General features: G+C 45.6%; 1 protein-coding gene across 11 annotated transcripts in view; it reads left to right on the plus strand.

Moving 5' to 3' along the window:
- Nucleotides 1-24,599, plus strand: part of GRAMD1B (GRAM domain containing 1B) — a 339,519-nt gene that overhangs the window by 289,844 nt on the left and 25,076 nt on the right. For all 11 annotated transcript variants that reach the window (XM_060251475.1, XM_060251468.1, XM_060251469.1 and 8 more), the window contains 8 exons: nt 4,983-5,067; nt 9,068-9,171; nt 9,332-9,427; nt 10,462-10,542; nt 17,470-17,585; nt 19,728-19,887; nt 21,699-21,885; nt 22,917-23,060. In XM_060251475.1, coding sequence (XP_060107458.1) covers nt 4,983-5,067; nt 9,068-9,171; nt 9,332-9,427; nt 10,462-10,542; nt 17,470-17,585; nt 19,728-19,887; nt 21,699-21,885; nt 22,917-23,060 — 973 coding nt within the window. The remainder of the gene's footprint in view (nt 1-4,982; nt 5,068-9,067; nt 9,172-9,331; nt 9,428-10,461; nt 10,543-17,469; nt 17,586-19,727; nt 19,888-21,698; nt 21,886-22,916; nt 23,061-24,599) is intronic.

Raw genomic sequence — 24,599 nt, forward strand, 5'->3', positions numbered from 1 at the left:
CTGTGTAGCTCCGCTAACTCTGCTTGCTTTGTGTCTCGCTGATGTTGTCCTTCCCCCTTCAGCCCATCTTGGAGTTATGCCCAGATCTGTTTCCTCTTATTCGACAGAACAGCAGGAAGAGAAACGATCCCCATCTCTGCTGGTGTGCCCACCCCAGATTTGTCTAGGCAAAAATCTCTCGTTACGCTGGGCTTGAAATAAAGCATGACGCACGATTTCAGCTGCAGGTTACCAAACGTGTCCTGCAGCAGTCCCGCACATTATACCTTCCAGTTTTCCATAGCACCTCCTCTGCTCCCGCTTGCCACTTGCCATTCATTCGCAGTGCCTTCTGTTGTTATCTGTATCCAGGCCTCGGATTCAGCGGGAGCTCACAGGAGCCTAGCTCCTGAACCTTTCTGAGAGTTCCGCCTCCTCCTTCCCACCTTGTCCATTGAATAGTAGGCGCAGCTGCATCACAATCCCTGAATGAGCGCCACCATCTATTTTTCTACAAAACGACCCCTGTCTGTACCCCTGCCTATCTCCCACTGTGAACCTGCCTGGATCCTTAAACCTCATGTAGGACTCCACCTTTTGAACATCAGGCTTTGCAAGTTGTTGCACATGCCCTTCGCAGTATATGGAACCCAAAGCACTGCTTGTATGTGGTGCATGAGTGTTCATCCGCGTTGAGACTTCAGCTCTCATGTCACGTGCACTACCCTACTCTACATAATATTGTTCTTTTGGGTACTGGAGGACAGAGGGAAACATTGGTTACTCCTATTCCTCATTCAGAGGTTCCCAACCTTTTGGGCCCTTCAGTCGCCTTTGGAATGGCGGCTGCAACTTACCTCCAGCTACGCAGTGGAAATCTTTGTGCGGTGGTGGCACTTGCAACTGAAGCAACGTTTTTTTTGGAAATCGGCACAGCCAATCAAATTAGTAATGGCCAATCAAAAGCCTTTCTCAAAGCACTTGGCAGGCATCGTGGTACCCATGTGTTCCATGTTGAGACCCTATCTGAATTCCAAGAAACTGAGATTCTTTGTTTTGTTGGAGACCCCATTCAAATTCCAAGAAACTGAGATTCTTTGTTTTGTTGGAGACCCCATCCAAATTCCAAAAACCTGAGATTCTTTGTTTTGTTGGAGACCCCATCCAAATTCCAAGAAACTGAGATTCTGTGTTTTGTTGGAGACCCCATCCAAATTCCAAGAAACTGAGATTCTCTGTTTTGTTGGAGACCCCATCCAAATTCCAAGAAACTGAGATTCTGTGTTTTGTTGGAGACCCCATCCAAATTCCAAGAAACTGAGATTCACTGTTTTGTTTCTTTGCCTATATTTTGTGTACCTACTCTAGAATTTATTCTTCCTGTAGTTTTGGGGGTAATGTTTATTGTAATACCACAGTCACAGTGTTCCCTCTATGCTGAGTAAGTGTGAGCCAGGTCACAGTTTTTTGGCCTCACACATTTTTGTCTTAGCTCAGGAAGGACGGCCCAAGAGCAAACTAGTTTATGCAGCAGCCAAATTGCTCGCTCACAACTTTAATGCCAGTAGCGTGCTAAGTAGAATTTTTGCTCACGAGACTCCACAGTTTAGAGGGAGCATTGGTCTGTGTGCCCTGTTATCCTTGTATTTAGAACGTAATTCCTGCTCAGTTGCAAATTCTCTTATATGTTTTGCCCAGTTTGCCAAACCACCAGTGAAAATGGAAGATGAGAGCGGAGCGGGTTTAGGGCCTGTTCAGAGATTCAACTAATCTCAGAAAGTTTCTGGATTCAGGTAGAAGGCTGAGGAGGGAGGTCTTTTCAACTTTCCTTGTGCCCATGAAGTATAACAGTCAGTTGTTTCCTGGAGGAAGCCCCAGTTTTGCTGGTGAAGAAAGCACAATGGAGCCAGAGATCGACTGACGAAAGCAGCTGTTTTGGGTCTCTCGTTGCCAGTTTCATCATCTCTGTGCTTTTACAGACCGGCCTCTGTGTCTTCTTTTCCCCACCCCTCAGCACTAAACTCTGTCCAACAACTTTGCGTTACAGGAAACATCTGCCGGGAGGGGAGGGCCCAGGCTAGGTTACTTCAGGGCATTGGCCAACAGACTTAATGCTGAAACTTAAAGCAACTTGTGCAAATCATTCCAGTATCCTTTTTTTCCCCCCACCCACCGCTTGCACGAGAAAAAGTGTACCAAGAGCCAAGCCGCCCTTCAAGGAAGTGACAGACCAGGGGAAAGAGAGCGTGAGGCAGTCAGCGGACGGTTATTCAGAAGCTGCGGCTGGAGCCAGCCTGTTGACTTATTGCTGCTTTGGAGATGTCAACACAAGGGCGAGATTGGAGAATATGGTTAGATCTCTGAGGTCCTTTTAAGCTGATCGCCCCACTGGAGAAGGTTGCTCTTACTGTTCCGTTCCAGCCCTTGGAATTTTTGGACAATGCCTGGGACTTAACGTGTGATCTCCTTGGAGTCCCCAGAGGCTTTTGGGGCACCATTTCTCTGCCGGGTCTGCAACCGAGTTGGGGTTCTCCGGATGAAGGCACCCCTTCGGAGCCACTCTGAAATAGGGGTCTAGATGCTGTGCCAGCTAGTGACCTCTCTAGAACAAGATAATCTCTTCCAGATAGTCTCAGGAGATAGGTTTATTTTGTTTTCCTCCCCTTTCTGGATCAGAAAAAGGCATATTAGGGTTAGCCTATGCTTTTTTTTTTTTAAATTAGCAAGCATCACCTACAGTGAATAATTTCAGTGGCTGTGAAATGGAAGTATTTTTCAAAGTTTATGTCCTGCTTGGAGACTGAGGAAAGACAGTGGCTAAACCAAGGGGGAGGAGTGGTTTGATGCGACGGCATGGATTCCCTGGCTGAATGCGGAGTGCTTTGGCGTCTCCTCCTTGACCTTAAGGACAAGAGGCTGCTGTGGCGACTGGAACTGCTGTACGACGTCCCCGAAGGTTGCGGCAGCTCAAGAAGGGAAGAGATTCCAGCTGTGAGTGCTTCCCGGATGGGGCCATCCCCCAAGACAGATGTGCTGCCAGACTCCTTCTCACTTAGATTTTGTGGACGGGCAGAGGCTTCTGCCAAATTCTGCATTCCTTTGCGTTTGGGCGCGTCGGTTCTCCCAAGGAACTGGGAAAGGCCAGACCCAGGGATGGTTATGAATCTGATAGCACCTTCCCTTCCCCTCTCCTCTTTCGCCCCCCGTCCAACAATTTGGGATGGAGATGTAGTCGTTCAGTTCTCATTTCGCTTTTGCAAATGTTCAGTCTTGGATTTGTCTGTCCAGCTTACCTAACCTTCTGTAGGCTTCCCAGCACCCAAGTTAGCAGTTTTCCTCCCCCTTACGGTGACCTCTTGCCAAGTGTCCACTCCAGATCATTTTGTAGGAGCCAATACGTATCTCCACTGCAGTTTCAAAGACAGGCATCGGAGTTGTTAGTGCTGACTGGAGAGAGAGGATGTGATATGGCTGTTAAGTATTCTGATAGGAATGGAGGCTGCCTGGATATATTTTACCCAGCAACCGTGATGAGTGCTTTATGTCGGTTCCTACCTGCATATCCCAGTTTGGGTGCCTTCTACTTTCATTGGCATGTTTGGACAGGTGATGCCTTATGATGTTCTGAGACCCTGAGCTTTGTGGTTGGCCCTTCTGGAGCATTATTGTATAACCCTTTAGAGGAGAGGAGCTACTTTCTGGGTCACCTTCTCTTGGAATAACGTTGAAAAAAAGGAATACAGCAGCAGGCAGGCTATCAGCATTGCAGGCTGCCGTCTTCCTGCCTTGCTCAGCGTTGTCTGAAGATAGAAAGGTCTTATCTTGACAAGACGGTTCCTTGAGGAGCGTAAGATGCTGCAGCTGCCTGTGATGCTTGCTGCTGAGAGATTCTGTGTGGAGAGTGATTACAATGTGGGATTTGCTGCCAGAGGATGTAGGGATGGCCACAGGAATAAACAGGTTGAAAAGGATATTAGATAGATTCATGGAGGATAAGCTGAGGGGAACCTCCACATTCAGAGGCACTAAGCCTCTGAATCCCAGAGCCAGGAGGCAAGATCAGGAGAAGGCCTCAGCCTCTGTGCCCTGTTTTGGCCATCCAGAGGAACTAGATGGACCACTGGTCTGATCCATCAAGACTCTCCTTATGAAGGCCTCAGCATCTATGCCCTGTTGTTGGCCATCCAGAGGAACTAGATGGACCACTGGTCTGATCCATCAGGATGAAGGCCTCAGCATCTATGCCCTGTTGTTGGCCATCCAGAGGAACTAGATGGGCCACTGGTCTGATCCATCAGGACTCTCCTTATGAAGGCCTCAGCATCTATGCCCTGTTGTTGGCCATCCAGAGGAACTGATTGGCCACTTTGTGAGAGAGGATGCTGGACTAGATGGACTATTGGTCTAATCCATCAGGGCTCTCCTTATGAAGGCCTCAGCCTCTATGCCCTGTTGTTGGCCGTCCAAACTGGTTTGGCCACTGTGTGTGTCAGGATGCTGGATCCTGTCTGATCCAGCAGGGCTCTTCTTGCGTTCTTACGTCTTTTCTTTCTTGGGCTTCTAATACCTCTTGGTCCTCGGCAAAGAATACTTCTAACTCTCCCCAAACCAAGCGTTGTGGTCCAGATGAATGCAAGGACACCAGTGTATGGGTGGGGATGCTTGCAAGAATGCAGTAAAACTGTTTGGAATGGGGTTTTTTTATGCCAACGATAACCTGCCCTGTTTGGTAGTGCTGGGTTCTGTGTTGTGATCTGCAAAGAATGGGATATTGCCTGTGCTCACGCTTCTCTGGCCAATCAAATTGTCTCATAAGCGTAGCTCCCGCCCCAGCAGATACTAAAATTAGCCCCCCTCTGCAACTACCACCGCCAGTCTTCGACATTAACGGGATAGCATCTCCTGCTTTTTCCATGCTTAGTTGCAAATACTCCGAGGCCCCACTCTCCACCCCGGCTTTCTGTCCCCTCCCTTCTCCCTAACGGACTTTCCACTCTACACAGGTGCTGAGTCCAACCTACAAGCAGCGAAATGAAGACTTCAGGAAACTCTTCAAACAGCTTCCCGACACAGAGCGCCTCATAGTTGGTAAGGCTTCCTTCTCCCCTGGGCGGTAAAGGCTGGCCTTCCCAAGGTTGGCTACAGAACGTAGGACTCGTTGGAGATGTGTGTTACTGTGAGAGGCCTGTCTGCTGTGCACCAAAGTTGCTTTTTTTTAGGGCTGCCACTGAACTTGATGTTAACTTTACTCCCTGATAACCTGCTCTCCTAAAGTATGTGTCTGGTCTCTGCAAGGCACTGGTAAAGGCAAAAACTGAAGACAGGGAATCAGCCCAGAGTGAAAGAGGGGCTGGGCCGTGGCTCAGTGGAAGAGCCTCTGCTTGGCATGCAGAAAGTCCCAGGTTCAATCCCCCGCATCTCCAGTTAAAAGGAGAAGAGAGTTGATGAATGTGAAAGGCATCTGCCTGAGATCCTGGAAAACCGCTGCCACCAGCCTGAGCAGACAATACTGACTTTGATGGACCATAGGTTGGGTTCGGTAGATAGATGAAGATAGATAGATAGACAGACAGACAGATTGATTTTATTTACGGCAAAAGCCAACATCTTAAAACAAAAGGGAGAACTATACATATCCATAAGAACTACCTGTAAAAACACGATAAAAGTATTATAACATTATTAAAGTTGAAAAATATACAGAAATGTCCATTAAAGCAAACATACTCCGGCATTTTAAGCTACTAGTAATTTTCTCATCCTAAAGGCGATCCAACCAAATTTAGCTTTTTTTAAGAGTAACTGCAGGATATTTGCCCTCCAGGAGTTCTTTAGGTTGGCATATTTTTTGACTGCTAGGTCGGGTTCGGTATAAGGCAACTTTCATGCGCTCAAATAACAACTTTTATTTGGCATTTTAAAAAGATCCCTTCCGTTGCCCTGGTTGCCAGATTTTTTGGGTAACCCCTCCTGAGCACTTGTCTTCAATAACCTGGAATTAAAGTTTCATGCTTCGGTGCAGTTCCTCCAGATACATGTGAACCAGCCAGAAAATGCATTTCTTATGCGCTGATGGTGGGAACGGCCATAACGCAGAGTGTACAGCTGTAGCTGTAGATTTTCAGCACTCAGAAATTTTTGTGTGTATGATAAGTGCCAACGAGTGGCATCTGTCTTATGACAACCCCATGAATTAACAACCTCCAAAGCAACCCAGTCTTGCAAACAGGGCCTTTGTGGCTTCCTTCACTGACTCTATCCATCTCCTGTCAGGTCCTCCTCTTTACCTGCTGCCTTCAACTTTTCCCTATCCTAATTGTCTTTTCCAGTGAATCTTGTCTTCTCAGAATGTAATCAAAGTACGAGAGCCTCAGTTTGGTTGCTTTAGCTCCTAAGGAAGGGTTTTAGGCTTGGTTTGATCTAGAACCCACTTCATTATCTTTTGGACTTTTCACAATATCCGTAAAACACCACATTTCAAATGAATCAGCTTTCTTCCTGTCTGCTTTCTTCGTATCCAACTTTCTCCTCTGTAATGTTAGTCTGTGTATGATAAATATTGCGCTGATCTCTGAATTCGTTTCAGAAGTGATCACTAGCAATAAGAATGAAACTTTTAAAAAGTTGGGGCTTTTTTAGATTTCTTGAATCTATACGTTGCTATATTCTCCTTTTTCCTGTTTTTAAGGGAAAGGGGCCGTCCTTTTTTTCTCAGCACACCTTGTTTTGTTTTGTCGGGCCTTTTATTATGTGCTGATTTTTTTTTTCTCTCCCAAGGAGTGTCTGGATAAATTATTGGAAATATTTTCCTCCCTCCCAAAAGGAGATGAAGTAGATGTGATTAAATTTCTGAGACTGCATAAAATGCACAAGGGTGGTGGCTCATTATTAAAGACTTTTCCTGAGACCTTGTGATGTTCATTATCAACCATTTTCATGAAGAATTACCAAACCTGGAAGGAAGAGATCGGCAGGGAAGTGATTAGATACAGACAGGGCTTTTTTTTTGTAGCAGGAACTCCTTTGCCTATTAGGCCACGCACCCCTGATGTAGCCAATCCTCCTGGAGCTTACAGTAGGCCCTGTAAGAAGACCCCTCTAAGCTCTTGGAGGATTGGCTACATCAGGGGTGTGCGGCCTAATAGGCAAAGGAGTCCCTGCTACAAAAAAAGCCCCGGTACAGAAATGATCATGATAAACAGGACGGACTTGAAAGGATCTGAACTGGAAGCTAAATTAAATGGATTGATTGAGGGGACATTCCAGAGAGACGATGAACAATTAAAACATCCTTTGTGAAAAATGGAGCATTCAGCTCCCCAGGGTCCACCCACCAAATCTCCAGAAATTTCCCAACCTGAAGCGTGCAACCTTATCCTCGCAATTTCATGTACTTCTTGGCAAGGTTTGGACCATGTTCCTATTTTCCTACCAAGTTATTTTATGCTTGGATAAGGTGGGTGACTGTGCAGAAAAGATGAAACCAAAAGGAATCGGCCGTTGATCACAGTGATCTTTATTTTCTAAATAGAGAACAATATACTGTCTTAAGGATTTTTAAAGATTATTTGGAGACTTATTTTCATCAGCCCGATTAGCCTGGAGTCACTTGAACTTCCTCCAATTCCACCCCCCCCCAGATAAAAGGATACTTCTTCACCCAAAGGGTGATTAACATGTGGAATTCACTGCCACAGGAGGTGGTGGCGGCCACAAGCATAGCCACCTTCAAGAGGGGGTTAGATAAAAATATGGAGCAGAGGTCCATCAGTGGCTATTAGCCACAGTGTGTGTGTGTGTATATATATATATATTTTGCCACTGTGTGACACAGAGTGTTGGACTGGATGGGCCGTTGGCCTGATCCAACATGGCTTCTCTTATGTTCTTATGTGACTCAGAGTGTTGGACTGGATGGGCCATTGGCCTGATCCAACATAGCTTCTCTTATGTTCTTATGTGACTCAGAGTGTTGGACTGGATGGGCCACTGGCCTGATCCAACATGGCTTCTCTTATGTTCTTATGTGACTCAGAGTGTTGGACTGGAGGGGCCATTGGCCTGATCCAACATGGCTTCTCTTATGTTCTTATGTGACTCAGAGTGTTGGACTGGATGGGCCACTGGCCTGATCCAACATGGCTTCTCTTATGTTCTTATGTGACTCAGAGTGTTGGACTGGATGGGCCGTTGGCCTGATCCAACATGGCTTCTCTTATGTTCTTTAGATTCCCCTCTCCCCAGTCATTTGTTTACTGAATATTAAAAAAAAAGTCTGCGGGGGTTCTCCTTCTATTTATTCTGTGTACACTGCCTGACTGTTTTTTGGCCTCTAATAAATGTAACCAGCATTAGAACAAAGTAGGAGTCAAGTTGTACCTTTAAGACTAACGAAGTTTTATTCAGAACGTAAACTTTCGTGTGCTCCCTAAGCACACTTCATCCGGCGAGGGGATCAGGTATTGTGGGCACATGGAAGCTTACGTTCTGAATAAAACTTTGTTGGTCTTAGAGGTGAAACTTGACTCCTGCTTTCTTCAGCTGCTTCAGACCAACACGGCTGCCCTCTTGGATCTTTCTGAAATGCATGCAGTTGGTGGGTTCAGAGTGCAAACCTGGACAAAGTTAGGATCAAATGGCGAAATAGTGTAATAACTTGGAAGGCCATTTGGTCTGGAGAGCAACAGAAGGTAATAAAAGTTACCTGTTAATTGCTAGATCCAAGTGGGCAGCCATGTTGGTCTGAAGTAGCTGAACAAAGCAGGAGTCAAGGGGGCACCTTTAAGACCAATCTGAATCTGGTTGGTCTTAAAGGTGCACCTTGGCTCCTGCTTTGTTCAGCTTGTTAATTGCTACTGCTGAAAGTCTAGGTAAAACAAAAGGACTTGCATTTCCTAGCGATGTTCTCGTCCACCTAATTTACTTTCTTAACATCATTCTATACGTTGTAATAAACATCGTTCTAGTTTGCCATTAGAAAAAAAAAAGAGCACATCAAATAAAAATGGGCTGAGCATATGTGATGAGATAAACCCATGGATCTGTCACCAGCAGTGTTGCTAGTCCCCTTCCTTTCGCTCCTCTGCAGATTACTCCTGTGCACTTCAAAGAGACATTCTCCTGCAGGGCCGCCTCTACCTCTCTGAGAACTGGATCTGCTTCTACAGCAATATCTTCCGCTGGGAAACCTTGGTGAGTGCCCTTCAGCCCGCTCAGCCCTGCTGCTGAACTCCATGCAGCAGGACTGGTTTGGGGGCCTTTCTGGGGATGCTTCAGTAACCCTTTTTGTCTTCATCTTTCTTTTTCTTCCTTCTTTTTCTTCCTTCTTCTTCTTCCTTGCCTCCCATCTTAGTTGACCGTTCGTTTGAAGGACATCTGCTCCATGACCAAGGAAAAAACCGCACGGCTCATTCCTAACGCTATCCAAGTTTGCACTGACACTGAAAAGGTAGGTGTCGGAATTCCTCCGTTCCTAACCTGTGCACGAGAGACAAGAAATCGAGCACGTGGAGTCAAGGCGCATAGAGCTGAGCCCAGGAATTGGTGGGTACTAGGTAGAGTTCTTTTGGCTTGGTGCAACACAGACAATAGGAAACATACAACACCCCCCCCCCCAAAAAAATAAGGGTATTTGCTTTGTCTGTGAGAGACAAGAATCCAGATCATGGAGTCCAAAGCGCATAGTGCTGAATTCAGGAATTGGTGGGTATTAAGTAGAGTCCTTTCTCCATGAAGCTTGCAGGGTTTGGTCCTTCCCAATCTGAATGTTTGGTTGAAACGTTTAATTTTTAAATTTAATTTAATTTTTAGATTTATACCCCTGCTCTATCGCGCAAGTGGGCTCTGGGCGGCTTACAACATTAAGAAAGCTTACAAAACATCAAACGAACTACATCCAAACGAGATAATCTCATAATTACAGAATTAACAGAAACCGTGATCCACATCATTGGCAACAAGTTATAGACCACATATAGGCTGGTAATGTTCAGCATAGCATAATCATAAGGCACTGGGGGGAGCAATGATTTTAGGGAACACCCGCTGGATCAGTTAAAAGCCTGGTGGAAGAGCTCCGTCTTACAGGCCCTGCAAAACTTAGATACGTCCCGCAGGGCCTGGATCTCCAGCAGGAGCTCATTCCACCAGGTAGGGGCTCAGACTGAAAAGGCCCTGACCCTTGTTGAAGCCAGCCGTGTGTCCTTAGGCCCAGGGATCACGAGATTTGTATATCTGCTGATGTCATAAAGTCTTCACATCAGCTCCGGTCTTCTGGCCAAGTGAGCTCTGAGAGTTCTGAATGTAATTCACAGACGGGTGGAGAGTTGATCTTTGAGGAAAGGGGGAGGAGGGGGGGGGGCTTAAGCCTTTTCTGTGGTTCCCCATTTGTGTGGCTGGTGAAATTCGCAAGATCTTCCATCTTCTGGTGCCAACCTGCTCCTAGGCACCCTATTAATAAAACAATCTCTCTACCCTTCACAGCACTTTTTTACTTCCTTCGGTGCCCGAGACAGGACATACATGATGATGTTCCGGCTCTGGCAGAATGCCCTCTTGGAAAAGGTATGTTCCTTGTTGGTTTGCTTTCTTTATTCTGAACAGTTATTTATTGCCTTGCAATGCAACGTTATCTCCAAGACAGCTTGCGGAAGAAAATTATTATGTCAAGGAAAAGGAAAGGTCCCCTGTGCAAGCACCAGTCGTTTCCAACTCTGGGGTGACATTGCTTTCGCAATGTTTTCATGACGGACTTTTTACGGGGTGGTTTGCCATTGCCTTCCCCAGTCATCTACACTTTCCCCCCAGCAAGCTGAGTGCTCATTTGACCGACCTCGGAAGGATGGAAGACTGAGTTAACCTGAGCTGGCTACCTAAACCAGCTTCTTCTGGGATCGAAGTCAGGCCATGAGCAGAGCTTGGACTGCAGTACTGCAGCTTACCACTCTGTGCCATGGGGATTTCTTCAGCAAGCTGGGTACTCATTTTACCGACCTCGGAAGGATGGAAGGCTGAGTCAACCTTGAGCCGGCTACCTGAAAACCCAGCTTCCACCGGGGATCGAACTCAGGTCGTGAGCAGAGCTTAGGACTGCACTACTGCAGCTTTAACACTCTGCACCACGGGGCTCTATGTCAAACAGCTACAATAAAATGAGCTGTATGAAAAGCATAAGTTCATTTTTTAAAGTAACAGTAAAATAAACAGAACCTAGAGCATGGTTTGAGGGGACTTCGGAGGATGGTGGAAGACAGGAGGGCCTGGCGTGATTTGGTCCATGGGGTCACAAAAAGTCGAACTTGACGGTGCGACTGAACAACAAAAGAGCCCGGTTGCTAGCAATGCCCCTATAAGCTGAGTTAGCGTGAGCTAACTTACAGATTTTTAACCTCCTGCTCACACATTTTTGCCTTAGCTCAGGAAAAATAGCCCCAGAGCGCAGTAGTTTATGCAGTAGCTCACAACTTTAATACCAGTAGCTCACAAAGTAGAATTTTTGCTCACAAGACTCTGTAGCTTAGAGGGAACTGGTTGCTAGATAAAGGATTGGTATTGTCATCCATAGCAGAGTTTGACCCTTCTAAGCCCATTGACTTCAGTGCACTTAGAAGGGTATAATTCCTGGAAGATAGGTCTGCCTGTGGCTACTATCCACAGGGACTAAAAGGAACCTCCACGTCAATCTCTGAATCCCAGTGCCAGGGGGCAATATGAGGGGAAGGCCTCATCCCCTGTGCCCTGTTGTTGGACCTCCAGAGGAACTGGTTGGCCACTGTGAGAGGCAGGATGCTGGACTGGGTGGGCCGCTGAACTGATCCAGCAGGGCACTTCTGATGTCCTTAACTGTGAACCCTGGCTGCTTTGCTCGGTGACATAAGAACATGAGAAGCCTTGTTGAATCAGGCCAATGGCCCATCCAGTCCAATACTCTGTGTCACACAGTGGCAAAAGAAATTACATACACACACACTGTGTCTAATAGCCACTGATGGACCTCTGCTCCATATTTTTATCTAACCCCCTCTTGAAGCTGTCTATGCTTGTAACCGCCACCACCTCCTGTTGCAGTGAATTCCACATGTTAATCACCCTTTGGGTGAAGAAGGACTTCCTTTTATCCGTTTTAACCCGACTGCTCAGCAATTTCATTGAATGCCCACGAGTTCTTGTATTGTGAGAAAGGGAGAAAAGTACTTCTTTCTCTACTTTCTCCATCCCATGCATTATCTTGTAAAGATCCTAAGATCACTCTAGCAATTGCGAAATTTGTCTCAGTCCTTTTTAGCCCTTCCATTAAAAAAAGAAAGAAAAAGAAACGTCTTCTGCTCAAGGTTCGCGAATCGATGAGCTTCTAAGGATATGAAAGGAAAGGAGAAGGAGGTTCTTAACTCTGCTCAGGATGGTGCTGTATCTGTGAAGTCTCATGCAGTTACTCCAATTTAAGCTTGTTGACATGGGAGTAATTCTGCGGTGGACTGCACTTTTAAAAGCAAAAGGGCAATTGGTGGGTCTCTTTTCTTTGCATTCCGCCCCCCTCCCCCCCCAAAATAATAATTGAGTACCAAATCTCTGCTGAGTCATATGTCTGAACTTGGACCGCAGGTTCTTGATAGGCAGATTTTCAACAAGGAATTGCTCTTTATCGTCAGCACAGTTTTCTCAGAAAGATTTTCTTGGGGCCTTTTAATGAGGCGGATAATTTCTTTTATTTAACACATCTCTTTACTTGCTTTCCACCCAAATAGTAAAAAAAAAAAAAGCCCTCTCCCGACAAGGCAGTTTCCATCGGGTACTAAAACACTTGAAACATTAAAACTGCATTTAAAATGTATATCTAATTATTTAATGGCATGATCGAAAACATATTAGACGGATAAACAACCAGCAAAAACACACCAGGGTGTAGAGGCTCAATACGAGTGGCAATAAATTGTACAAGTTGTAATAAAACAAATAAAAATGTTCCCATGGGTGAGTGGAATGATTTAAGAGACTGTCTGAGGATATATAGTGTCTGCCCCCTTTGGCACAAGGGGCATAAATTTTCTCGTTGAGTAAGATTAAAAGTGAATTCGTTTAAAACTGTGTTTGCTGGCATTTTAACTCCAGCAGTAGCAAAGACGATTATCCTAATTAGTGACGCTGCTTTTATTCAACCTGAATTGGAAATGTGAAAAATGTGCATGCCAGTGTGAGGCAAAACCAAACCCTTTTGATAACTGATGCTGTGCAAATTTATTTATTTGATTCAATTGCTTCCTGCCTGTCTCCCAAGCGGCGACCCAAAGTCCTGAGCAGGCGGGTTTGAACGGATAAAAGGAAGTCCTTCTTCACCCAAAGGGTGATTAACACATGAGATTCACTGCCACAGGTGGCTACAAGCATAGACAGCTTCAAGAGGGGATTGGATCAACATATGGAGCAGAGGTCCATCAGTGGCTATTAGCCACAGTGTATTGTTGGAACTCTTTGTCTGGGGCAGTGATGCTCTGTATTCTTGGCGTGGGGGGTGGGTGGTGGGAAACAGTGGGAGGGCTTTTAGTGTCCTGGCCCCACTGGTGGACCTCCTGATGGCACCTGGGGTTTTTGGCCACTGTGTGACACAGAGAGTTGGACTGAATGGGCCACTGGCCTGATCCAGCATGGCTTCTCTTATGTTCTTATGTGACACAGAGTGTTGGACTGGAGGGGCCATTGGCCTGATCCAACATGGCTTCTCTTATGTTCTTATGTGACACAGAGTGTTAGACTGAATGGGCCATTGACCTGATCCAACATGGCTTCTCTTATGTCCTTATGTGACACAGAGTGTTGGACTGAATGGGCCATTGGCCTGATCCAACATGGCTTTTCTTATGTTCTTATGTGACACAGAGTGTTGGACTGGAGGGGCCACTGGCCTGATCCAACATGGCTTCCCTTTTGTTCTTATGACTTAGATTGTTCTCCTCCATTCTGTCTTCACAACAACCCTGTGAGGTAGATTCAGGTGGGTAGCCATGTTGGTCTGAAGCAACAGGGCAAAGTTTGAGCCCAGTGGCACCTTTAAGACCAACAAAGTTTAATTCCGGGCATAAGCTTTTGTGCGCATGCACAGTTCCTGAGATGTCATCAGTATCTGAAGAAATGTGCATGCACACAAAAGCCTATACCCGGAATTAAACTTCGTTGGTCTTAAAGGTGCCGCTGGACTCAAACTTTGCCCTGTGAGGTTGGTTAGGTTAGGGTTGTCGGACCCCTTGGGGTGGGCGGCGGTCCCTTGTTTTGAGGAACTCCCCTCTCCCCCTCCCCTCCTCTTACTACCAGGAACCCAGAAGACATCACAGTGTGCCTGCAAAACCCAACAGTGATGTAGGTGCATTGGGGGCAACGCTCTGGTTGCTGGGAAAAACTCTATGATTTGAAGCAAAATCTACCATAGAGTTTTGCCCAGAAACCAGAGTGTCACCCTGAATGTCTCTAGCCTGTCTATGTCACTTCTGGTTTGCATAGGCACATCACGACACTCTTCCCCACTCCCGTCAAGTCTGCCCCTCTCCCCCACCAATTGGGCAACAATTGGACCTGGCAACCCTTAGGTTAGGGTGAGGGAGGGTGACTGGCCCAAGGTCACCAGGCAAGCTTCCATGACATGAGTAGAGGCTTGGGCCTGGGTCCCCCAGATCAGAGAGCCAGTTTTGTGTAGTAGTAAAGTGCAAAGACTCTTATCTGGGAGAACCAGATTTGATTCCCCACTCTTCCACCTGGTGGAGTGACCTTGGGTCAGTCACAGTTCTCTCAGAGCTGTTCTGCTCAAGAGGAGTTCTCAGTCAGAGCTCTCTCAGTTCCACTTACCTCACAGGGTGTCTTTTGTGGGGAGGGGAAGGGAAAGGAGATTGTAAGCCGCTCAGAGACTCCTCTGAGTAGTAAAAGGTGGGGTATAAATCCAGTCTCTTCTTCACCATCATCATAGCCCATTACTCTTAACCATTCCTCTTAACCAGAGTCTGCTGCACCCCCAGCTCATTCTTCCAACATTGCAGCAGCTATGTCTTCGGCACAGGGAGCTCCTGGGAAACGTAGTTCTCTCGAATCCCATGGACTTGTTATCTGCATGCTTCTGTGCAAGCAGTGGTTAAAATCTGGAGGATTTATTTATATAGCAAGAAGAGCTCACAAACAGTGAATTAAAACGAGGGTGAGTTGATAGCAATTTTATTATCTACAGTGTTAACACAGACTTCTTTTAGGAAATCCAGTTTTCATAAACTCTGTCAGTGCCCAGCAATTTCTCTATTAACGTTAACAAAAGTTAAGGACAATAGAAAGAAGTATTCCATTCTCAGGGGGTTTTTTGTTGCCCACATCAAGGGGTGTGATTACAAATCAAATTGTGGTTGCTAGGGTTTTTTCTGTTGTTGACTAAACACCAGGAAGAAAATAGACAACTTTTGCTAGATGCATTTTTAGGTGAAGTTTGGGGGCAGTCTTTATATTTTGGGAAACTAATGCCTGTTTTATAATTAAGAGGTTATCCAAAGATGGAATTGTTTGTGCAAGAAGATGTTTCCTTTTAATTTTATACTGGAATTTCGGATAACGATGCAATTCAATGGCGTAGGGACTCATTTAATTCAATATTCTTCTTCTGTTTTCTGTGTTTGTCTATTTGAGCGCTTGCCTGAATGCTGATGATACCTTGTTACCTCCACTCTTTAAAGTAAACTGGCTTTTGCTGTCCTGGTGAACAGAAATCACAAGTTCCTTTGCTAAAGATTATGGCTTACGTTGGGTCATGTGACTATCTTATGCGAGAGTGGAGAAATCTGGACGTTTATTCAGCTTGGCTTTTAAGAATGCCTTTTCTGTCTCCCTTTTTTTAGGGCTAGCAGCATATTTGACCTTTGAAATGAAATGAAAGCTTTGTATTCCATGTATCGAAAACCTCAAGGGCATATATAGGCCATAGCGCTGTTCCTATTACATTTCTTCTGTGCAATGTCATGGGCAACTTTCCATTATCTATGAGATTCTGCTGTGCAACTTCCAAATGCATGTCGTCGCAGCAGAATTAGTTGCCTGCATGACAATGCATGCAATTTGGAGGCCATTCATAAGAACATAAGAGAAGCCATGTTGGATCAGGCCAATGGCCCATCCAGTCTAACACTCTGTGTCACAAAGTGGCCAAAGAAACCACGTGCCATCAGGAGGTCCATCAGTGGGGCCAGGACACTAGAAGCCCTCCCACTGTTGCCCCCCCCCCCCAAGCACCAAGAATACAGAGCATCACTGCCCCAGACATAAGAACATAAGAGAAGCCATGTTGGATCAGGCCAATGGCCCATCCAGTCTAACACTCTATGTCGCACAGTGGCCAAAGAAACCAGGTGCCATCAGGAGGTCTATCAGTGGGGCCAGGACACTAGAAGCCCTCCTACTGTGCCCCCCCAAGTACCAAGATTATAGAGCATCACTGCTCCAGACAGAGAGTTCCAACAATACGCTGTGGCTAATAGCCACTGATGGACCTCTGCTCCATATGCTTATCCAGTTTCCTCTTGAAGCTGTCTGTTCTTGCAGCCGCCACCACCTCCTGTGGCAGTGAATTCCATGTGTTGTATTTCTTCTATATACATTTATTATTCATCCTTTTATATATTTATTCCTTTTATGTAAATGCATTATAAATTAATTTATAATTACTATAAATAAATGATGTAAATGAATATACAAATCTCACAGCAGACAGCTGCGACAGACTAAAGGTAAAGGTAATCCCCTGTGCAAGCACCAGTCGTTTCTGACTCCAGGGTGATGTTGCTTTCACAGCGTTTTCACAGCAGACTTTTTACGGGGTGGTTTGCCATTGCCTTCCCCAGTCATCTAAACTTTTCTCCCAGCAAGCTGGGTTCTCATTTTACTGACCTCGGAAGGATGGAAGGCTGAGTCAACCTGGAGCTGGCTACTCAGACGCAGCTTCTGCCAGGATTGAACTCAGGTCGTCAGCAGAGCTAGGACTGCAGTACTGCCGCTTTACCACTCTGCTCCAAGGTGCTCTTGAGACAGACTAAGGCTAAGCAAATGATAACTTTTTTTTTCCTATTCATTTTCATTTATTGCCAATGATTTTGGGTCTCTGCTCTCTGCTGCTGGATTTGTAGAGTTGCTGGAATTGTGTGAGCACATTCTACAGTTCTTATACACTATAATTACATCGCAGCATACATTATTTCTACCTATAATATAGAAAGCCAACATATAGGCACACGGAATAACATTGAAAGTTGTGTACATTTTAGAGAAAATATTTGCTGTGAGGAGACAGCATGATTTCCAACTCAAAGCAGGTAGGAATGAGAAATCTGAAATTTTCCCCGGTACAGAATTTAGTGATTGAATTGTCGGTAGCAAAACATTGCAGAACTTTAGGGCCGCCATCTTCCATACAATGCTGATTATTTTTCAGCAGGTGCCAATTCTCACTGCCTTTCTCTTCTTCCCTCCCCCCAGCCCTTGTGCCCGAAGGAGCTCTGGCATTTTGTACATCAGTGTTACGGTACTGAACTGGGGCTGACAAGCGACGATGAAGACTACGTGCCTCCCGATGACGATTTCAACACCATGGGGTAAGCTGAGTTGCCCGAAAGTAATGTGAGAAAGAAGCCTTGAACGAGCATGGGTCAAATACCTCGTTTGCCTTGTGCACTCCAGCAGGCATTGCAAGTACAGGTTGGAACATTAGGTTAAATCGGTATCTCTGACTTTTACAGTGTCACTCAGGGTTCTGTTTCTTTGGCATTTATCTTTATTACACAGGTATCCTGCCTGCCTTCTGTCAAGCAGCACACATGGAGGTTCCTAGGAGGTCTCCTTGCCCAGATAGTGACCAGATTCACACTAGCATAACTTTGGCAAGGTTGCTGCGTCATGCTCCTTCAGGCCATACATTGAGCCCTTACGAAACCATGGTAGTTATTATAACTCACGTGGCAAAAGGCTATGTATAGAAAGTAAGAACATAAGAGAAGCCATGTTGGATCAGGCCAATGGCCCATCCAGTCCAACACTCTGTGTCACGTAAGAACATAAGAGAAGCCATGTTGGATCAGGCCAATGGCTCATCCAGTCCAACACTCTGTGTCACGTAAGAACATAAGAGAAGCCATGTTGGATCAGGCCAATGGCCCATCCAGTCCAACACTCTGTGTCACATAAGAACATAAGAGAAGCCATGTTGGATCAGGCCAATGGCCCATCCAGTCCAACACTCTTTGTCACATAAGAACATAAGAGAAGCCATGTTGGATCAGGCCAATGGCCCATCCAGTCCAACACTCTGTGTCACATAAGAACACAAGAGAAGCCATTTTGGATCAGGCCAATGGCCCCTCCAGTGCAACACTCTGTGTCACATAAGAACACAAGAGAAGCCATTTTGGATCAGGCCAATGGCCCCTCCAGTGCAACACTCTGTGTCACATAAGAACATAAGAGAAGCCATGTTGGATCAGGCCAATGGCCCATCCAGTCCAACACTCTGAGTCACATAAGAACATAAGAGAAGCCAAGTTGGATTAGGCCAATGGCCCATCCAGTCCAACACTCTGTGTCACATAAGAACATAAGAGAAGCCATGTTGGATCAGGCCAATGGCCTATCCAGGCCAACACTCTGTGTCACATAAGAACATAAGAGAAGCCCTGTTGGATCAGGCCAATGGCGCCTCCAGTCCAACACTCTGTGTCACATAAGAGAAGCCCTGTTGGATCAGGCCAATGGCTCCTCCAGTCCAGCACTCTGTGTCACATAAGAACATAAGAGAAGCCATGTTGGATCAGGCCAATGGCCCATCCAGTCCAACACTCTGTGTCACACAGTGGCCAAAAATGTATGTGTATATATATATATATAGTATGGCAGTTCATGCCATAGAGGTGGCAGAGGCATCTACAAGGAGTCTTATTTGTTATATGAAGTCAAAAGCATGGGCACCATTGCAACATTGAGTTTTTTCTAGCTTTCAAATGAAGCGTTGGCGCAGACACTGTTGGCAACTTTGAAGCTGTCGCACTTTATTCCTAATAGGACTTTTGCAAAGTCTCCGACCAGTTAAGGCTTTGGGGACTGTCTCTGAACCAATTTATTGGATATTATTGGATATGAGCATATTCCCATTGTGTATCAAATCAGAATATGCTATTAATTATCTACTTGTAATGAATTGTTATCAGGGTGTTTTTTTTTTAGCAGGAACTCCTTTGCATATTAGGCCACACACCCCGGATGTAGCCAATCCTCCCGGAGCTTACAGGTCTCTTATTTTGAGCCTACTATAAACTCTTGGAGGATTGGCCACATCGGGGATATGGCCTTATATGCAACCGAGCTCTTGCTAAAAAAAAAAAAAAAAAGCCCTGATTGGCCCACTCTGCAATGCTTAGAGCGAGGCAGGATTTTTTGGCTCATTGAGCTCACCAAAATCAGCCACAAGTTGGCCAAACTTATCTGAAACTGAGTATGTGCTTATTACTGTGCATGAGTTTACTGGCCCCCTCCTTAAACTTGCTAGATGCCATCTGGGTAGCAGGTGAGTGTGAGAGGTTACCTGGTGAGAAATATGAACTACCGAAAGCCTGAGGTTGCCATCTTGCTACCTGCTCAGTCCCAGGGTGGGTTACTCTTCCTCCAAATGCTTTTTTCTTCAGTGCTTTTAGTTCCTTCTGGGAGGGAGTGGCTCGAAGTCTCATGGGTTCCGTTTGCTCTTCTAGCTACTGTGAAGAGATCCCGGTGGAGGAAAACGAGGTGAACGACAGCTCCTCGAAAAGTAGCATGGAAGCCAAACCGGAAGCCAGTCCCCAGCTCCCCAAGAAGTCCGTCACCAACAGCAGCACCTTGACGCCCGCAGGAAGCACGGAAGCTCCGGTCCCAGTAGGTATTCCCCTCCGATTGCTGTTACCCGTCAGGCGGGGAGATGGCAAAGGCAGCTCCCGAACTTCCCCTCCCCAATACAAACACCCCGGCAGGGGGCGGGGAGGCAAATCTCCTGCCTTTGCCGTCTCCCGGCCAGGTGGGAAGACATCATTTCCTGTCTCCCGGCTCCACCCCCAAAGTCTCTTGGCTCCACCCCCAAATTTTAGTGGTCCAGGAAGGAACAGTTTAAAAATAACCAGGCAATGGGGGCAGGGTGGAGTTTGGGAAACCCTGATTTACGCTACTTAATAGAAGAAGAATTGCAGATTTATACCCCACCCTTCTCCCTGAAACAGAGACTCTGAGCGGTTTACAATCTCCTATATCTTCTCCCCTCACAATAGACACCCTATGAGGTGGATGGGACTGAGAAGGCTCTCACAGCAGCTGCCCTTTCAAGGACAAGCTCTGCCAGAGCTATGGCTGACCCAAGGCCATTCCAACAGCTGGAAGTGGAGGAGTGGGGAATCAAACCCGGTTCTCCCAGATAAGAGAGCCATGGCTGACCCAAGGCCATTCCATCATCTACAAGTGGAGGAGTGGGGAATCAAACCCGGTTCTCCCAGATAAGAGTCCGCACACTTAACCCCTACACCAAACTGGCTCTATCTGCCATACAGTCTAATTTTACAAGTCCACAGTGATGTCAGGAGGAGTTTCACAAATTCTCAGTTTTAAGGCTCATGCTGAAGCCTATCATAACCTTCACAAGGCACAAGTCTTCCGTAGTCGCACATAGACAGAAAGTAATCCCAGATTTCATGGCGCATGCACAGGTCTTGCCCGTTTTGTAGGTTTGCCATGAGAAATCCCAGCGCTTGCGGTATTTCGGAATTGCAGCTGGGGCTGACAAGCAGTGACATCAGCCTTAAAAAAAAAAAAAATTATTAACAACACAGCAACAGCACATCAATGTAACATCAGCGACGACAGAATAAAAGTACTACAGAGTTAAAAAAATATCATTATTATTGGAAAAATTTCCTAAAGAAGATAGAACTTTAATATGGTACTTGCTCTCAGCTGCTAGGACATTGTATGCGCAGTTGTGGAAGCAAGAAAAAATACCAGATAAATGGGATTGGATTATAAAAGTTATGTCATGGAGTGAAATGGATAAATTAACAAGAAAACTAAGAAACTGTGATTTAGAACTTTTTAATCGGGAGTGGAAGAAATTTAGAAGATATGTAGAGAAAGAGTGGAAGATAAAAGGACATTGGACAATTTTTGATGATTAAGATTTTTAAGATTTTTAAGATAAGAATATATCTTTTGAAGGGGGAATATTTCTCTTTATTATTCTTTATTTTTTCTTGATAGTTAAAGGTACCTTTAATATCTGTTTTTTCAAAAAAAATAACACTGGTGGGGGTCAAGTAATGGGGGGAGGGGTGGGAGGAAAGTAAGATGTGGGGTAGAATGATGATTTTTTTTTTATCCTAAACTTTTTATAAGTTGTAGATTTAGTTCTACTACCATATGTTACTAATAAAATTGTTTATACACAAAAAATATATATATATATATCATTATTATCTTACAGAACTCTAAATTATTACATGAATGAGATAAAGTTAAAATAACAGTGAGTACTGAAAGAATCTACGTTCTATCATTTTCCCCCCAAAACCAAGTACTGCTAACTCAGGAAGTTTGACTCAGACGTAGGATATTCATGTGTCCTCTTAACATCCGCTGTTTTATCAGCAGCGACAATCACCCTTGAAGCAGCCGTTGTGTGGTGACCTCTGTTGACTCTCTTCTAGTACGAAGGGATTGTTCCCGAGGAGCAGGAGGTTGTGGACGTCCCTGTGGAGAAGGAACTGACGATCGCAAGCATCATCGGGGACAAGATAGAGATCATAGCGCCCGTGAATTCCCCTTCCCTGGACTTCAATGACAACGAGGACATTCCAACGGAACTCAGCGACTCCTCGGAGACGCATGACGAAGGTGCGTCCGGGGGCACCGTGGTGCAGTTGCGCGCTCTTGTAGTGTTTGCGTTAACCGTGTATACCATGATCGACAATGAGTGTTTACACTAACCTTGTTATAGCATGATAGTCAGTGGGTAAAGAACCAGAATTCCAGACTCCAATGGCCATTGGTTGCTTGACCTTCAGTGCTATCTTGTGTACGGTACCACCCCTGTTCATGTTCTTTCCATTTTGAGACTCACTACTACGTATTGCTAATTCCCAGCTAAATTATGTTAGCAATCTAAAGCATCATTAGATTAATGGGTCTAGTATTCAGGCGCCATCCGCCAGGAGCATTTTCTAGGTATGTGCCACATCCACGTTTTGTATAGAAGGTCTTTCCAGAAATTAAATACCAATATTAAGGATTATGTGATCCTTCTGACTAGCTAAGATGCTTACGAGGTGGTAGCAGCTAAAACCATCAGGTTGACGTTATCAGGCAAAAAAATTTCTTTTTTAATTTAACCTTTTGCGGTCCCAGATCCACTTATCATGCGGAGTAGTGACATAGGGGAGTGAACATAAGAACATAAGAGAAGCCATATTGAATCAGGCCAATGGCCCATCCATTCCAACACTCTGTGTCACATAAGAACATAAGAGAAGCCATGTTGGATCAGGCCAATGGCCCATCCAGTCCAACACTCTGTTTCACATAAGAACATAAGAGAAGCCATATTGAATCAGGCCAATGGCCCATCCATTCCAACACTCTGTGTCACACAGTGGCCAAAAACAAACAAACAAACCCAAGTGCCATCAAGAGGTTCACCAGTGGGGCTGGAAGCCCTTCCACTGTGCTCAAGCAATTATTTTGAAGATGAATCTGTGAGCTAGATTGGTTTTGTGCTGCTTATGAATTTGGTTCTGGAAAGAGCGTGTGGAATAACCCAGTCCGTGTAGCTTTTCCGTATGTACAGGATCGCCTGTATTCAAACCATTACGTCATCTGTTTTAAAAAAAACAACCACCTTGCAGTGTAATCTCTGCTTCCTTCTGCAGGGGAAGTTCAGGCCTTTTATGAAGACCTGAATGGTCGGCAGTACATGAACGAAGTGTTCAACTTCAGTGTGGACAAGCTGTACGACCTGCTTTTCACGGACTCTCCGTTCCTGAGGGACTTTATGGAGCAGCGGAGATTCTCCGGTGAGTTTGGTGCTCTCCTGTGCCTGCGTATCCTCATGTCCCTGCTGGCAACCATTCAACCAGAACTTTGTTTTGGTTGCTTTGTCTAAGAGACATATATGCATGCATACATAACATGCATTCTGCCTTTTGATCAATATAGAATTGGCTCCGAAGGCACAGCCATACTACAAATATGAACAAGTCTGATGTTATTTGTCGAGCTGTCATTGAACATGCGACCTTGGGAGGGGGGGAGAGGAGTAGGAGAAGAAGATGATGATATTGGATTTATATCCCATCTTATACTCTGAATCTCAGAGTCTCAGAGCGATCACAATCTCCTTTACCTTCCTCCCCCACAACAGACACCCTGTGAGGCAGGTGGGGCTGAGAGAGCTCTTACAGCAGCTGCTCTTTCAAGGACAACTCTGCAAGAGCTATGGCTGACCCAAGGCCATTCCAGCAGGTGCAAGTGGAGGAGTGGGGAATCGAACCCAGTTCTCCCAGATTTGCACACTTTTAACCACTACACCAAACTGGTATAGCCGGGCTGTGGCTTAGTGGCAGAGGTTGTTGCTTAGTGGCAGAGCATCTGCTTGGCATGTAGAAAGTCTTGGGTTCAATCCCTAATATCTCTGGGAACAGGTGATATGAAAGATCTCTCTTTGCCTGAGCTGCTGCCAGTCTGAGTAGATGGCACTAAACCTTGATGGACCAGGGGTCTGATTCAGCATAAGGCAGTCGTACGTCTTCATGCATCTTCAGGGGATTACGGCTCTAGAAGCTGGGGGAATCTCCCAGAACCAGTTCACTTCACCCTCCCGGTGTTCCAGTTTCACTCTTGAATTAATTTAGTGTTTTTAAATCTCGGCCAAGTGACAATAAGGGCCTCCATGTAACCGCTTCCCCCCTTCCCTTATGACTCAAGGTGGGATCAGAAAAAATCAGGATACAGAAAAAACTTTTTTTAGCTGGTGGGGAAGAAAAATGAAGATGTAATCTAGATTACAAGATTATAGAGGCTTACAAGATTATGCATGGGATAGAGAAGGCAGAGAAAGAAGTACTTTTCTCCCTTTCTCACAATACGAGAACTCGCGGACACTCAATGAAATTGCTGAGCAGTTGGGGTTAGAATGGATAAAAGGAAGTACTTCTTCACCCAAAGGGTGATTAACACATGGGATTCACTGCCACAGGAGGTGGCGGTGGCTACAAGCATAGCAATCTTCAAGAGGGGATTGGGTAAACATGGAGCAGAGGTCCATCAGTGACTATGAGCCACAGTGTATTGTTGGAACTCTCCGTTTGGAGCAGTGATGTTCTGTATTCTTGGTGCTTGGGGGTAGCACAGTGGGAGGGCTTCTAGTATCCAGGTTCCACTGATGGACTTCCTGATGGCGCCTGGGGTTTTTTGGCCACTGTGTGACACAGAGTGTTGGACTGGATGGGCCACTGGCCTGATCCAACATGGCTTCTCTTATAATCTTATTACAAGAAGTAATCTACACATGGCCCCGCTTTTATTTATTTATTTTTTTCTGGACACTTTGTGTT

The sequence above is a fragment of the Heteronotia binoei genome, chromosome 12 (assembly GCF_032191835.1).
Source record: "Heteronotia binoei isolate CCM8104 ecotype False Entrance Well chromosome 12, APGP_CSIRO_Hbin_v1, whole genome shotgun sequence".
Classification (NCBI taxonomy): domain Eukaryota; kingdom Metazoa; phylum Chordata; class Lepidosauria; order Squamata; family Gekkonidae; genus Heteronotia; species Heteronotia binoei.